We start from the raw sequence: 16,453 nt of genomic DNA on the forward strand, positions 1-16,453 counted from the left end.
TTTCCCAGTAGAAAGTTCCGGCTAATCCATAAATGATCACCACAATGTCAGAGTGAGTTCAGTTCTGTATGATTCATTGTTTATTTCACCGCACCACATTGTTCTGGAGTGACTCGCCATTCCATCGGTTGTTAAAACCAGATTCCACAAACACCCCCTTCTCAAAGATCTGCACCTAACCTTTTGTCAGCCATTTTAGTGTTGGAGCAACAGCTGAGTTAGTCATTAATCCCCCAGGCCAAGCTTAAGTTTGACAGTCAGCTTTCAGTGTGTGGTGGCCAGGGTTTGGTGAATTAGCAACAGGACCTGGTACATGTGTTGAGATTCCTCTGCGGCCATGGGAATGAGCTAATCCTCCTGTGCAAGGAAGACTCCCAGAGATGAAGGTTCCTGCTTATGTCACTCTGGCTCATTTATGCTTCAGGTGCCATCCCTTCATTACAGCAGCGTTCCCCAGGGAGGCTCACCCTGGTTCACAAAGGCAACATGTGTGAATCAGCATGCAGCCTATTATCCTGTTTAATTTTAGTTGTCCTCCTTTTTTCTTTTTGCCTGGGCACCTAAAGCAACGTTTTGTTGTTGTTGTTGTTGCTGCTGCATATTGCGAGTCCCACTCTGAAGGTAGGCAGGGCAGTTCGTAACAGAGTTGTAAGGGGAGTGGGGTTAGCTGGGGAGAGATGGCGGCTCCGATCGGCGGAGCTCTTTGAAGATTTATAAGTCTTGAACACACAAGGCTGCTGGGCCCCTGAAAGCGAGTGAGAGGGAGAAAGAGATCATGTTAACTCATTATGTGCCATCAAACATCATTTTGCGCTACATGAGATCAAATCTTTCTGTGCTTTAATAATTTAAATGGTTCACATTTATCCCACATATGTTGCTCACATGCTGTTGTTGAGTGATCTGCACTTGAAACTGCTTTACATTTCATAGTGTGGCTCGGTGGTTGAAGGAAAATGTAATGATATTCTTTGTAGTTGTTCTTCAATCACATTTTTCCTCCCTTTTCTTTTTTTACATTTGTTCACAGCAATGCACTCCTCAGCTTCAGAAACGTGTATACTTGTGCTATGTAGGTCTTCCATCATAAGCCAGCTGCTTTGATAATGGAGGCTAATTTGAGCTTTGAGAAGAAAAGCAGCGGAGCGCCTTTAACTGAGGGCTGTTGCCGGCTGGCTTTCCCCTGCGTGAGGCCCAGCGCAGGCACAGCCCCATTCTGCTCCAGCTCCAGACAGACTTGAAGCTCTGCCAGACCTCTTTATTCTGTGGTCCAACTCTTAATCTGTTCCAGACCTTTTCAGTCAAAGAACTCCAATGTGAGAGGGGACGTGGGGGCAGGGAGAGACAGGGCGAAAGGGGAAGAAAGAAAAACAGAGGAACAGAGGGAATATGCCGACAGGATAAGCATGCATCCTCTTTAACATACAAGGAGGTGGTGAGCAGCGAATGAGCCATGAGTGCACTGTGGCCGAGCCCGAAAGGGGGCCGCCGCTATGTAGATTGTTGTTTTCTGAACGCACTGCTCCGGAGGAATAGCGTGGCACAAGTATACGAGGAGGATACTGGAGAAAACAATTACACTGATTTCCCCCTGGAAGTATAATGGTTTGCTTTGAAGGCCTAATCTAAAGCCGTTTGCTAAACGCATTGCTTCATTAACTGTCATGTGATGGGTATTATTTTTGTAAATTTGTTTTCTTCCTTCCTCTGCCGTCAAGAGTACAAGAAAAGTTGGCATCGTGTGATGAGGCAGCAGTGAGTCAGTTTAAAGGGTCGGTTCATATTTGTCCACATATGCACTGTTTATTTTTTTAACATCTTCGGTATTTGCACCAACTCCAATACCATGGAGTTGAAACTAATGTTGTTTGTGGTGCCATAAAGCTTTAACAATACATTTAGAACTCAAATGTAACTTACTTAAAAAAACAATATCGCATTCACTTTGGATCACCTGCCGACCAGGTTTTGAGCAGCTTTATTCAATTTATTGATTTCGGACCGACTATTTTTTATTGAACAAACTATTTTAAAAGGGATACCTTCCAGTTCATTTCCATAGAAGTAATATTTGCATTCTAGTTTTTAGTAAAACGACACTACTTTAATTAAACAGTTAACTGCAACACAACTTCCAATTTTAAGCAGTTTTGTAGCAAACTAATTCCCATAAATGCTGAGGTACGCTGTTGATCACTGGCTCTGGGTTTCCCCCTCATCTCCTCGCCATGCAGAGCCCGGTCGACACAGCCTGCTGGCTTTACTCCGACATGACTGTTGTACAAGATGATAAAATAGGGTTTTATTCACATCCAGACTCTTTCTATCCCGACAATAGAAACGCAACACCTTTGCTCGGGGCCTCTTTTGAAAGACTTGTTAAATTGACAGCAGACAAATATTTACCATGCCTTCAAAAGGTACTGTGCCCTGTTCACATGGAGAACTTCCCACAGCTGGCACACCCTGAAGCCTAGCAGCCCCAGGTGATCTCGTGGCTCAATATGCCTGACGGTGTGATCTGGCTGATAAGGGCCTGTTTTGCAGGGACGTGTGAAGAAGACAAAAGGCAGACGGCATTAACTTGTCTCTAATCTGCCCGGGCCACCAGCCATCACAGCCCATATGTGCTGCTGACTGCAACCGGCGTTTTCAAAACCACACGCATACACTCGCACACGTCTCTTCAGACGAGCCTGGGCTCGGTTTCTTTTCTGCTTTCACTCTGGCCCTGACGTGAACCTGTCCTTCGTGGCTATCTTCGACACAGATGTAATTCCCTGCAGCGATACGCTCATTGTTTAGGCATAGTTCCTCCAGTAGCGTTGGTTACTGCTCGCTGTTTGGTCTGCGAGGGAGTCCTTGACGTGGTGGTTCAGTAGAAACTCTGCTGTACGACTCCATTTGTCGACATACGGTTTCGTGCATCAAATTAACCACTCGCTTTTTTAATGCATACTCTTCCTTGTGACTGCCACCTTTTTTTTTTAAAGAAACATTGCCAACAACTTGGCATTATTGACGTAGCTAATCTGGCTACGTTGACATTATGACAGTTTATGATAACGTAGTACTCTCCATTGGGATTGCTTTAATCTCGGAGCATGTCAGTCGTGGTAATAAAAACAAAAAGTTAGTTTCTGTTCCAAATAAGTGTAGCTGGTTGTGGTTCAATGCCCTGTCGGACTTCATATTATCAATACTACATTTCGATTGTTCTTATTGTTCCAAGCGATGGTCAGACTGTGAAAATAAAGACCCAGGTGGTTTAATGTGCGGCCTTGTGTATCGACAAATATTTCCCCCCGTGCCTCTGCTTCAAAGCTCAGGCCTCTGCAGAACTACTGCTGCTGACGAGGCCCATGTGCAGCACCATCTACCTCGGGAACTGCTAATGGAGCCCCAACAGTGGAGCTATCCGGCCTCAAAAGCCCTCAGTATCTGCAAAAGATAAGAAGCGGGGAGTAGTAACACACTCTCTCCCATGGCTTCAGTTGATATGCATGTGTGGGAGAGAGGAGGCGGCTCTATGGCTCTGTGTGTGTTTGTGTGCAGGAGTGGGGTGGGGTTGTTGGGGGAGGCAGCGTGGACAGAGAGCGAGAGAGGGGGATGACTGCAGGCAGGGCGGGGCATGCAGAGCTTCCCAGGGAGAGCCCTGAGCCACGGTGTTCATTCAGCTCCTGAGATAGTGTAAACAGACAGTGATTGAATGGTGATGAGAAAGGTGCCGGGGTGGGCAGGACAGCCCAGAGAGGCAGCCCCGCATGAAAATTGTGCCCCCCCCCCCTCTGCCTCCCACCAAAGGCTTTGTTTTGGTTGGTGCTTCAACCGCATAAGCAAACAGCTTTAGCCATTGGTGCCGTTACTGTTACACCCCTCGTGGTCGAGCACATTTGCTTTTCTTTCCCCACTGTAGCGACAAAGTGTGTGACCTACTTTACATGCATGAGATTGCTGTGCTGCTTTCATACTCATGTTTATTAGACCCACCCTCTCTAGAGTAAAGAATAACAAAGATTTCACTGGGGGGGGGGGAGGGGGGGGGAGAACCGGACAGCTGTGTTTTTCAATACACACGCATTTGTCCTGATAATGTAAACTCGCCGTTAGCTTGTCGGGGCACAATGCAATTACATTTCTCGGATGGAAGAACATTCAAACGAAAGTTGATAGTGGTGCAGTGTTTACGGAACCTAATCTATTATAAAATGCATTTGTCTGATTGGTGCACAGAGCCGTCAGGCAGTCGGTTTCGCAGGATAATCTGTTGAGAAGGAAACGGAAAGCACAATGAAAGGACAAGTCATAACTGATGCAATGTACGAAAGTAACAGAGCCCGTCTTAGTCAGTGAGTGGGAGGGGATCAGGTCTTACAGGAACAGTGATTGTTTCACACACTAGGTAGGAGACTTCCCGTGCCCTACATAACCTGCTGCACTGGATTCACTCTTTAACAAGTTCACCATGTCAATAAAAACGCTCAAGTTGTCGGTCTTGTTACGCAGCCAGGCGTGAATAGGTGTACGATCTGGATACGGTAGTGTATTTTTAGTCCACCGGGGAACCTGCATCCGATATTGACAATTGTCCTCATTGAAACTGCTCGTATCGTTTATCGCCCAACACCAGTGAGGGGAAGAAACAAAGATCGCTCATCCCACTTAATTGAGACCCTGAAGATTTCCCCTGTTTGCGCCAAAGACCATTTTGCTGTTAGGTTTTTACTTTTCAGAAAATAGACTGTGCTCAATCTGGACACGGATATAGTGGCTTCACCGATCTACCATTGACCTCTAGTTCCTTTGATATCTAGCAGCTACTTTTTAAAAGTTTAGATGCACCGTTTACAGTCTTGGTGTGCACAGTTTAAACCCTATACACCTTATACTGTAGTAACACAAGTAAGCAATGTTTTAAAATGAACACCACACGATGTATACTATAGCAGCAACCGATTTCAACTCATCCCCTTCTCTTTTGCAGCCCTGAACCAGCAGAGGATCTCCCAGAGTGCTCCAGTGAAGCAGGGAGGGCAGCTCCCTCCCGGAGTCATGGGAGGCAACAACCAGATGAGACAGCAGCAGATCGAGAAGGAGAGGCCGAGACCGAAGCAGCAGGAGCTGCTTCGGCAGAGACCACAGGTCAGGAATAAGTTAAAGCGTTTTTTTCTTTTTAAAGAAAAGGTTCTACGGCCTTCGGGAGGCGTCGTGGCCTCATGGAGGAACAACCAACCTGTATCAAAACGTCTCACGGTTGATACTTTCATGATGTGAACGTCCCTCGCTGTAGCAGCAGGACACCGGATCCCTAGCTGCTCCTGAATGAGATAATCGGGAACATGTTTATCTTTTAAATGTGATGAAACATCCTGATTGTGCCCTTTAAAAAAAAAAATCAGTCACCATTCATAGGTAGAGCGGTTTTTGCTTCTTTGATCGTTCTTTATTGTTCGAGCACCCTGCAATGAAGTCCCGTGAGTCATACGTGGTGATTTGATCACTTCCTAACTGTGATGTGTCACCGCACCGCCCACACAGGGTGGTGCAGCCGAGACCAGTCGTTTACTCAAGGCCGTGTCAGAGAGCTTTATTATTATAAATGAGGCTGCTGGTTACCTGTTTCCCAAGCCAGTCCCACGGGTTGTTTAAAGTTCATCATTTAGGAAGTGCCCCGCATGTGCACATGCTCCTGGCTGGAGCCGGGGAAAGAGGATTTGGACTTTCCTTACTGAAAGTACTCCGAGCACATGCAATGTAAGCTCTAGTGGCCTGGTTATTGTCGCCTTTCTGACATGTCGGGCAAAGGAGAAATTTAGTTGCCATAATGGGGTAAGGCATTAAGAGAAATGCAATTGACACAATATGCCCTCCGCTGGAGTATCACTATTTATGAACCATGTCAACGCTCTAAACTGTTTACATGCACAACAGAAGCATTAAAACCAAAAGTTTGAAACCAAAGGTTTTATAGTAACCAGGTTATTGCAGTGCATGCATTTTCTATTTCCTGCTTTCCCGACCAGGAAAACATTCTGACGCAGAGTGGGGGTTTCTGGCACGACTACTTCCAAGGTGCACGGAGAGGTCCAAACTCCAGCGACACAAGTACATGGAACAACCGTAATCTTTGACCAGTTGTATATACTACAAGTGTAGATGGAGTTTTGACCTCGTCAGGAAAACATTATGACACATGAGCAGCCCAGTCCATCCAAACCTCAGACATCCTCGCTATCCTGTTAAACAAAGCCTCATGGAAAATAACAGATGGGATTGCAGACCAGGCGGTTCACATCTCAAGAGCTCCACCATCAGGCTATTTATTGACTAGAATCTAGTAAACCCTAAATCTCTGTAACTTTTCATGAGATTTGGAAGTTGCAGGCGAATACTGTGCGCACAAATATAGGAGAGCATGAGTGTAGTAGGAAATTGCAAGTGTGTGTGCTCAGGCTATATGCTTGTGGAGGGAGTTCAACTTCAGGGCAAAACCTGCCACACCCAAATGGATTCCACATGGCAGCAGTATGATGAACGGGGTATACAACTCACTAGTGGCAGTCCAGTGCTAAGGCTGCTCAGTAATGCTGAAAAAAGGAAGCTTATAAAGTTGTTGACAGTACACAGCCCTCATAACCCCGCTTAAACTACACAAGATTGATTGCATGTGTGCAATGTAGTAGTTTGAGAAGGAGACGCCTTCCAGCACTGCTGCGAGTAAAGCTGAGGAACATGGTAATCTTATCAAGAGCCGATTCAGGCTTTCTCTTCATCTCTTTGCCCCGGAGAACGTTGTCCATTTCTCCTCCACGACCAATAAAAGCTTCTCATAAGCCCTCAGAGGTGTCCTGTGGCGGTTCTCCGTCTATACTAACAACCTCCCAGTGGCTGCCTCTCTGTCGTCTACGACCCCATAAATGTTTCATGAGATCTCAATCGGTGACATTGGTCGAGTCCCTTCACCTTCCCGTTCAAGGACTTCCAGAGGAAGGAGGCGAAAAAGAGCACGACTTCACATCCGCTGCCTTGTCTGATCGGAGCATGATCTGAGCATGTGCAGAAAACAATTGTGTCCAACTGTTGTCGGGCCCCTCGTGTAATGTGACACCCTGTATGGGGAGGAATGGAGCATGTTGGCCGTCTGTGTGTAATTCCTTAATTTACCATTTAATGCAGTGACAGCAGAGCAGCAGGGGTGAAAAAATGTTGTTTTTTTACAAAGCTGTGTGTAATTAGCACCTGGGTTAGGGTTCGGGGTGGATTGTGTTGCTCATGGGTTTTGTGCTTTATTGTCCACAGGAGCTCGCTATAAGGAATCAGCAGCCTACTAGTATGGATCAAGATGGCGGCACAAACCCCGTTTCCTCCCCTATGGCCCAGGACGCCCGGACCATGACCGCCAACAGCTCTGACCCATTCCTCAACAGGTTGGTTCAATACAAAACTCGGAGGCAGCCTCCTTGTCGTCACTTCCCATCCAGTACAGTACAATCACAGCTGAGGTGCAGTTGGCGAGGGCTTCCATTCCTGTCCGGCTCGTCAGACTTGATGTATGTTTGAGCTCTGGTGAGAGCTCCTCGAGTTACACAAGCAGGACAAACAGGAGGCCAGTCTCTGGGCTTCACCCTCCTCACATGGTCATGTCTCATGCAGACCTGCAGCTTTGGGACAGCGTTTGCTGCACAAGGATGACCCCTGGTGGACAACTGCTGCTCTGCAGGCCATCACAACCGAAATAGCGGTGTTTAAATAAAGTGTGGTTTCATCATATTTGTTTTAAGTGGAGATGAACTACTTTTAGAATTTGATAGGTAACGACACAAAACTCGATGCACTGACACTAGATGTGAAAACGGCCGCACTTAGTTTGAAAAACATGTAATCAAAAAAATAACCCTTGTCCCTTCCTAAATACTGCTGCATGGCATTCTGGGAAGTCATTCCAAGTAGTTTAAGCTCTAGTTCTTCTGTGAGCGGAGGAAGTGAGAAAAGAGCTGAATAGTAAGCAGGCCATGAGAACATGTGGTCCAGTCAGTAGACAGCCCGACCTAATCTCCCCTCCTCCCCCCGTTGCCTCCACTCCTTTACTCTCACAATGGTCTCATTCATCCTGCCTCTGCCATACTCTGCCTACATATTTTTCCTCTGCTAATTAGTATAGGCTTGTCACAAGTCCTCTCTCTGCCTCTTGGTCTCTCTGTTGTCCCTTACATTGTGGCCGGTTTCCTATCTTCTGCCACAGAGCGCGAGATATTGAGGCTCGGTGCCACCGTGGATTATTCACCACAGTCGCTCAAATCAATATGAGTGTGTAAACTGTGGCTTCATGCTGAAGCTCCCCGAGAGTATTAAGGCCACTCTGTTGCTTTTCAGCCTCTGCGCCTTTAATAACCGAGTGCGTTTGCTTTGTTGGATCAGTCAATTAGATTAACGTAGTGACGTGAAGGTCATTAAGGTCATCCACACACTCTGCCGAGACCAAAAGCTTTTTTATTCACTTCGGTTTGAATCCTGGTGTTTATTAGCGATTGTGCAGAGTTTACAACAGAGGTTGCTTTATCTTCATTCTTTCAGCGGGACCTACCACTCCAGGGATGAGAGCACAGACAGCGGCTTGAGTATGAGCAGCTACAGCGTCCCTCGCACTCCAGACGACTTCCTCAACAGCGTGGATGAGATGGACACAGGTGAGGCTGGACACCAAATGGGCATCTTCTCTGACCGGTCTGTGTGAGGCCGTTGGTGAACCTTCTGTCGTCGGTGCTCAGTTCTTTTCTCCCGGTTTAGCTGTGTGCTCATGTTCGCCAATTAGGTAGACCAGAGTGATCCCGTGTTTAAAAAATGAAACATCACCATCGTGGCTCGTTTGTGTTTCACAGTTCTTTCGGCCGCCACGAGGCAGATGTCATAGCCGTCTTCCCCCTGATCTTTGGCTCGTGGTTACTGCTAGGAGTCTGTGTATGTGACTGTTTGTTGTTTTTGCGGAAAATAATTGAGACCGTGACTCGTGTTTGCTGGGGGAGTGGGTCGGGGAAGGGGTGGAGTCATTTTCGGTTCATCCCGCAGCGCCAGTTCTACTTACCAAAAGTGGCCCACTAGGCGGCTCATATTTACAGTCTGTACAAAAAGATGTGGTTCAATTAGCTAAACTACTAGACTAAGCTGACGAGATCTTCCAAACATTCTCTTGTTGGCTTAATCTAAATCATCTATTGTGGATGTATTATACTAATTAGCAGGTTTGTACTTGTAGTCTAAGTTTTCTATTAGAACATGCTTACATAATTAAATGTAAAAAGTAATACTGTAAATTGGTCAGTTCAAGCATCCGTTTCTTTAACCCCCCCTCCCCCAAAAATTCCAGTCTGCTCTGATAGGCTTGCAAGAAAAATGTGGCGCACCTTTGCAACGGTAGTGGTCAAGAAGTGTCTGGAGATACTCGCATGCAGAATCATTTACCTCACCCGACGTACGCGGGGGAGCCAGCAGCCGGTCCGACTGTCATTTTTCCTCGGTCTCTCCCCGCGACTGCTCTCCGATTTGTGGGAAATCTTCATCCGTTTATTCTGGCTCAGATAAATATGGGCGGCTGTCAAATGCAAAGACCTCCATACATACCGTCAAAAAAGCTCCACATACTGTATAAAGCCGTGACGGAATGGGTTGAGCTGTACTCACGTTTCTGTAAATGCACAAACAACTACAGAACCCTCTGCTGGCCCAGCACACTGTTGTCCTTTGGCACCGCGTGAGATTGCAGAACAAGAAATATAAATAATGTAAACAAGCGAGAGCCGATGGTGATGACGCATCTCCAGGTCTCTCTCCCCACTGGACCAATTAATTCACCAGAAATCTGCCAGATTGACACAAACACATGGTAAAACAGGATCCAGGTTGGAAAATAACAACACGCCTGTGGATGCGGGTTCAACCGTGTTGTGCAACATGAGCCTGCCTCGTGGAGTCCCACCTGCACATGTGGATCCTCAGGTGTGTGCTGAACTTGAATAAATAGAGAGATGTTTTCACAGCAATATAAAAACTAGAGAGAGAACTTTTTTTTGTGACGTTTGTCTGGAACCTTGTTTACCAGCTGCTGTAACGGCAGAAACAAGTCTGTGTTGGTCGATGCGGTTTATCGAGGATCAGCAAGTGTCGGAGCATCTCTACAGTTTCACGATGTGCCCTTTTCTAACACATATGTTGTCTGTTCATTAGGGGACCCTCTTCCACCCTCCATGGCAACGCAGCCCAGTCGTTTCCCCGACTACCTGGACGCCATCCCGGGAACAGACGTCGACCTGGGCACCCTGGAGAGTGAGAGCATGGCGGTGGAGGGCGAGGAGCTGATGCCCAGTCTCCAGGAGGCGCTGAGCTCCGACATCCTCAATGACATGGAAACGGTGCTGGCAGCTACCAAGATCGACAAGGAGAGCTTCCTCACGTGGTTATAGACGATCCGAGCAGGACCCTCCTCACTCCTCTCCCCACACTGAACTGCTGCCTGCTCTTATCTGTGAAGGAGTCGTAGATGCTTTGACAAGACATTTCAGCGAGCCTCTCTGGACTTCGGTTTCTGTCTCGGCATGTAAGGCCAACCTCTTTTTGAGGCAGTATTGTTCTTTTCACTGGTGTGTTATCTCTTTATTTTGTCTGTGTCTTCAAGGCTGGCCCATGAACAGACAATAACGCAAGGGTCCCCAAATCTTTCACAGATCTGTCAGTGAATTTAGGGCATCTTTACCTAGGGCAGGGGCGCTTCTTCCCCTGGCCTCCCCTCAGAGCTGCGCTGGGCGGCTGCATGAACTCTGATGCAAGGACTGCCGTCATCGATTAATCGCCTGGAGTCTCTGGTGCCTTCTTTTTCTTGCAATATAGCATCAAGCAGCACTACCTAACTGCGCGTGGGACTATTGCATCTAGCTTATATAGCTTTATATTGGGCCATGTACGTTTTCATCCATTTTTAGTTTGTTTTCAACGAACCTGAGAAACCAAAAATGATGTATTTGAAGCATAAAGAACAATACTGATTTGGAGTAAAGGTAATGTGAGGCCCAGTTTGGACATGTTGGCTTCCTTTGGGGTGGGGGGTGGGGGTGGGGGGGGGGGGTTGTAGCCTGGGGCCCGACTACATTGCTTCTTGGCTGTGCCAGCAAGTCTAAGTTAAACCTTTGATAGATCAAGTGCCTTCAGTAGTATTTTTTTTAAGATGCGAGCAACATGAACAATTACTAAGTTTCTGTAATACAGCAATAAGCATTAGGCTGTGTTCACTTACATCAGCCACACTTTCCTCTATCTAATGTTCAATAATCAAAATTGTATTGTATAAACTCATAAGGGGATTTCTGGATTTCTGCTTTTTCTCTCTCGGTATCTGAGTCTTATCCAAGCCTAACTCATGAGTCATTCTTTGTTTAATCTTTTTAGTATCCTTTTATTTGTAGGTTACTACATATGTATGATTGCTTTGATCAAATGGCATTTTGCTTCTTGTTTTGAATTTCTTTCATAGATTAATTAATACTTTTATTTTTTTTAATGAGTTGACTGTTTTGACCACTTCACCAAGATGAGGTCTGCCAAGACACAGAATGATTCAGTTTGGGCTTTTTTATTTTTTAACCATTTTGCTGATTCACTACTCGTTTCCCATTTCCTTTATACATATTCATGTTGTTGTTGTTGTTGTTTATGATCACATGCAGCTTTTACTATCTTTCCTAAACAGTAACCAAAAAGGTAGATCTCTTGGCTTAACAGAAAGTACAGCTCTTTGATCCATTGAACCTTGTGACAATGTACAGTATACAACCGTTACAACAACAGTCTTCCTACGGGGCAGCGGACCCCTCTGTGCAACGCTATGTGTTGAAATGAGGGGTTAGAGACTATAGCTAAGACAAGTTTAAGCAGGTTTGAGAGCCATGTTGAGGGGTGTGTAGAAGGCCAGGGTTTGACTGACGGCGGGGACTTACGCAGATTGTTTTTTTTGTGTGTGAAATAATTAAAAAACAATCAGTTATCTCAGTCAGGAATTGTTGTGGCAGATTCCAAAGATGTTTTTGTAATGACGCTAACACTTAATTTTGCTTCCATTTTCACAGAGTCCAGAACCAGTATGATTTGTAAATCAGCCTCTGAACACACTGTATAAGCTAATGAGAAAATGATGTAGGTTTAAAAAAGTGTTAATGGACATGTCTATGAATAGGTCTAGCTGAGAGATTATTTCTTTCTTTCTTTCTTTCTTTCCTTGAGACAAGATGGTTGTTTTGAGTGACTAACCCTGAGATTTAAGGATGAGGTTTCAGTAAGTGATTCTTCTATAAGCGCTCACATGTTTACATTATCGGAGTAGGAAACTGCTACAGCTGCAGTGGAGACAACCCACTGGCAATTCTCTCATAATCCCATTGTTTTGATGTTTACACCATGACTACATCCTTGCATGACTGCAGTAACCTTTGAATAATCAGCCTGCTGTGCATGCCCTTGGTTGAATCCTTGGAGGGTGTCACACTGATTTATGTTGCCAACAAATAGTTGGTGGCATTAACTTGATGGAACAATTTTTTTTTTTTTTTTTTGGGATCAGAGATCATGAACAATTTTTTTTATTCTGTGTGAGAAATCTTTTTTAAATTTGGATTTTATTGATCATTAAATCATGTGTTGATGAATTTAAGATGGATAAACAGTGTTGTTGAGAACAATGCAACTAAAACGAGTGGTACACTACAGTGCTTGTATTGCACGGCTTCGGTTTTCATTGTGATGCAATGCCGCATTTTGTCACACAAACCTGATTTTATGCTTACTTAGTGTGTAATTGTCTGAGCATATTAGCTGTTGACTGTCATTGTAGCCGTAGAACTAATCACACAAGTTAAAGGATTTTGTATTTCGACTTTTCTAAATGCACATGAAATGAATTTTTATTCAGTAATGATCTGTTTTCTTTTTTGTTGATAGATATGTGCATGTGTTTTTAGAACAATAAATTCTGTTACATTATATCTTGCTTCATATGATACTTTGAAATTGGCCTGAAATAAAGTATATACTTTTGTGTTAATATTTTTCTTGTGTGGTGGCATTGTATTTCATCGTTTTTTTAAGAATCTATTTTAAGCAAATTAACATTCTTAGCTCATGCGTCATGTTGGCTTTTGCTTTGTCCATGACTAGAAAAGTCACGAATTGTCTTTTATTTTTAACAAAATGTTCTCATGTTGAAAGATTTGAAGTGCTTTTCATATGCTTCAGTTCCTCCCTGAGTAACTAAACATGATTCCAAATTACTCAAGCACTGGACTAGAGTAAAATGTTTGTATCTTGTGTATTTGAATTTACTATATTATATAATTCTATTCCATGGCATTTCAGAGGGAAATATTTAACTTTTATTCCTCAACATTTAGCAGACAGCTGGAGTTAAATAGTTACTGTGCGGATTAAGATTTTACAAACTTCTTTTTTTATGGCATGCTATAAAATACAATTTATTTAATTTAATTAGTTGGGACATACTCTATGATTTTTGACAGTCGCTTATAGTATGACGCTTTAATTATTTGTATTAATACACTATAGTCTGTTAGTTTTTCTTCACAAACATTACTTTGTAATGACTTCTGACTTACTACACTAACTTATATTTGTTTTTTGACATAATATATTAGGGCTATTAAATAACTTTCCAACATATACTATCACATTTGTATTACTTCGACGTGACTTGTCATACAATTGCTTTTTCGGACAAACACAAATTTCTTTGCATTTATTTTTTTTCTTTTAATTATTTTGAACATACTATGCTTTGAATTTTTCATGACTTATTTTAGATATACCATGAAAAGGGATTTAACTGTACTATTGGAAAGTTATATCTTTACCCCTTCGCATTGAAAATGCGAAAGGTTATGTTTTGATCGCCTTGTATTTATTTATTTATTTATTTGTATACGTGTTCCTCGCATAACAAAAAATGTTTTAAACCGAATCGCATGAAATTTGGTGGGATGATTGGTTATTAGCCGGGGACCATTTGATTCGATTTTGGGATCGATCGGGTCAAAGGTCAAGGTCAAGAAAAGGTCAAAATCTTCTTGAATCCCATGAAATTTGGTGGGATGATTGGTTATTATCCGGGGACCATTTGATTAGATTTTGGGATCAATCGGGTCAAGGTCATGGAAAGGTCAACACCTTCTTTTTACCATAGCATGGTCAATTTTTATCCAATTGGCATGCAACTAATGCCAACATGTTCATAATTCAATGCCCAATCTTGTGATATGCGAAGATATGCGCTCTACCGAGTGCCCATTCTAGTTCGACATGTTATGACCTATTTATGACTTTTTTTAAATACTTTTTTACTTATCCTATATAATAGCTATTGGTTTAGTTTTTATTCCTACTACATCCATACAATATTTACCTTCGCATTGAAAATGCGGAAGGTTATGTTTTGATAGCCGTGTATATATTTATTTATTTGTATGCGTGTTACTCGCATAACTCAAAAAGCATTAAACCGAATCGCATGAAATTTGGTGGGATGATTGGTTATTATCCGGGGACCATTTTATTAGTTGTTGCGATCGATCGGGTCAAAGGTCAAGGTCATATAAAGGTCAACATCTTCTTTTTACCATAGCGGTCAATTTTTTATCTAATTGGCATGCAACTAATGCCAAAATGTTCATAATTCAATGCCCAATCTTGTGATATGCGAAGGTATGCGCTCTACCGAGTGCCCATTCTAGTTTATTATGCAAACGTGATATTGCAAATACAAAATCAACCTTTAACAATAGTTTGTTGGTCCACTAGATGGTGCTGAGCTTTTTTTCTGGTGATGTCATGGGTAAAGTCAGCGGCATTAGACTATTTAGACTGAAATAAAAACAGTCCAGTTTTCCAAGTGCATGGTGAAAACTTGATCTTATTCGATTAAACACAAGTTGACAAACCGCATAATTTGCTGATAAAAATGGTAAAAAATTGCAATATAACAAACTATGTTATTGCAATACTCAGCATGGTACAACATGTTTATTGTGGCATTAAGATCATATCTTGACTTAAGTAGCATGATAATATTAGCATTAGCATACTAAAGAGTTACATGTTCTATAACATACTATATTATGATTTATTTGATGGCATATTATGCGAAGACTTTTGACCATGACATTACATTTCTTCTTTTATGAATCTTTCACAACTTTACCGTGACACTTTCTTTTAATGCTACAATATACTATTTATATCCATACATTTTTTTAAACACTAAATAAAACCAATTATTTACATAGTAGCAGACCTAACTGCTGGACTCAAAATAACACTACCAGCATCCAGGCAGATACAATAATTAATTTAGGCTCTGGAAATCAACTTTTAAGTAATCACTGAAATGTAAAAAATGGCATTTTTTACTTCAATGGGCTGTTAGGTATGTCAAGCGATTTTGGAATTAGAAAGCAGTCAATGTCTTTGTCATATTGTGTCAACTGCATGCTTACCTGGCTGATAGATGGAGGTGCTGGAAGGACAATCACAAGTGGACACAAAAACATACTCCTTGTTCCTTGCACTCTATTTCATAATAAACACATTTTTGGTCATCGACCTTCTTCATGCACTACGGGCACCACTTAGCTGCACAACACTTAGCCCCAATGCAAAACATCTCCCTGACAAAAGATCATACTCACTGTCAAATTCCTAAGTGTTTTCTTTTCATCTCTTGCCCAACTTGAAACGGCCTTGTACATTTAGCGTTACCCCAATGGACGCACGGGACAACTCTTCAACACAGCTCAATATTTATTCTTTCTTTTAACAATTTCCATCCAACAAATTATTTCAAACAAAAAAGCGCATCAGGTGTTCCCACTTAAATAAACTTACTACCTGCACTGACTGGCTGGTGGTGCATTCTGGGAGTTGAAGTCAACACTCAACACTCATGGGTAATGTAGTCTCTTAGTATACTTGGCCTACTAATTGGGCGGGCAAGGATACAGTGAATGAGAGAGAGGAAACACGTATATATATAGATATATAGATATATACATATGTATTTAAAAAAATCCATCCATCCATTTTCAACTGCAGGCTGACCCAGACTTCCCTCTCACCCGCAACATTTTCCAGCTCCTTCTGGGGGATCCCGAGCTGTTCACAGACCAAGTGGGAGATATAATCCCTCCAGCGTCTCCTGGGTCTTCCCCGGGTCTCCTCCCAGTGGACGTGCCAGAAAAACCTCTGAATGGAGGCGTCCAGGAGGCATCCGAAACAGATGCCCGAACCACCTCAGCTGACTCCTTTCGACGCGAAGGAGTAGCAGCTCGACTCCCAGCTCCCTCCTGATGTCCGAGCTCCTTACCCTCTCTCTGAGCCCGGCCACCCTACGGAGGAAACTCATTTG

The 16,453-nt window shown here is 43.4% G+C and overlaps 1 protein-coding gene across 2 annotated transcripts in view; it reads left to right on the forward strand.

Annotated features, from left to right (window-relative positions):
* yap1 (Yes1 associated transcriptional regulator) overlaps window positions 1–13,084 on the forward strand; it is a 28,515-nt gene extending 15,431 nt beyond the window's left edge. For both annotated transcript variants that reach the window (XM_056441407.1, XM_056441406.1), the window contains 4 exons: window positions 4,985–5,142; window positions 7,300–7,427; window positions 8,575–8,687; window positions 10,222–13,084. In XM_056441407.1, the coding sequence (XP_056297382.1) occupies window positions 4,985–5,142; window positions 7,300–7,427; window positions 8,575–8,687; window positions 10,222–10,457 (635 nt within the window). In that variant the 3' untranslated portion in view covers window positions 10,458–13,084. The remainder of the gene's footprint in view (window positions 1–4,984; window positions 5,143–7,299; window positions 7,428–8,574; window positions 8,688–10,221) is intronic.
* Window positions 13,085–16,453: the final 3,369 nt, after the last annotated feature.

The sequence above is a fragment of the Pseudoliparis swirei genome, chromosome 20 (genome assembly GCF_029220125.1).
Source record: "Pseudoliparis swirei isolate HS2019 ecotype Mariana Trench chromosome 20, NWPU_hadal_v1, whole genome shotgun sequence".
In the NCBI taxonomy this organism is placed as follows: Eukaryota; Metazoa; Chordata; class Actinopteri; order Perciformes; family Liparidae; genus Pseudoliparis; species Pseudoliparis swirei.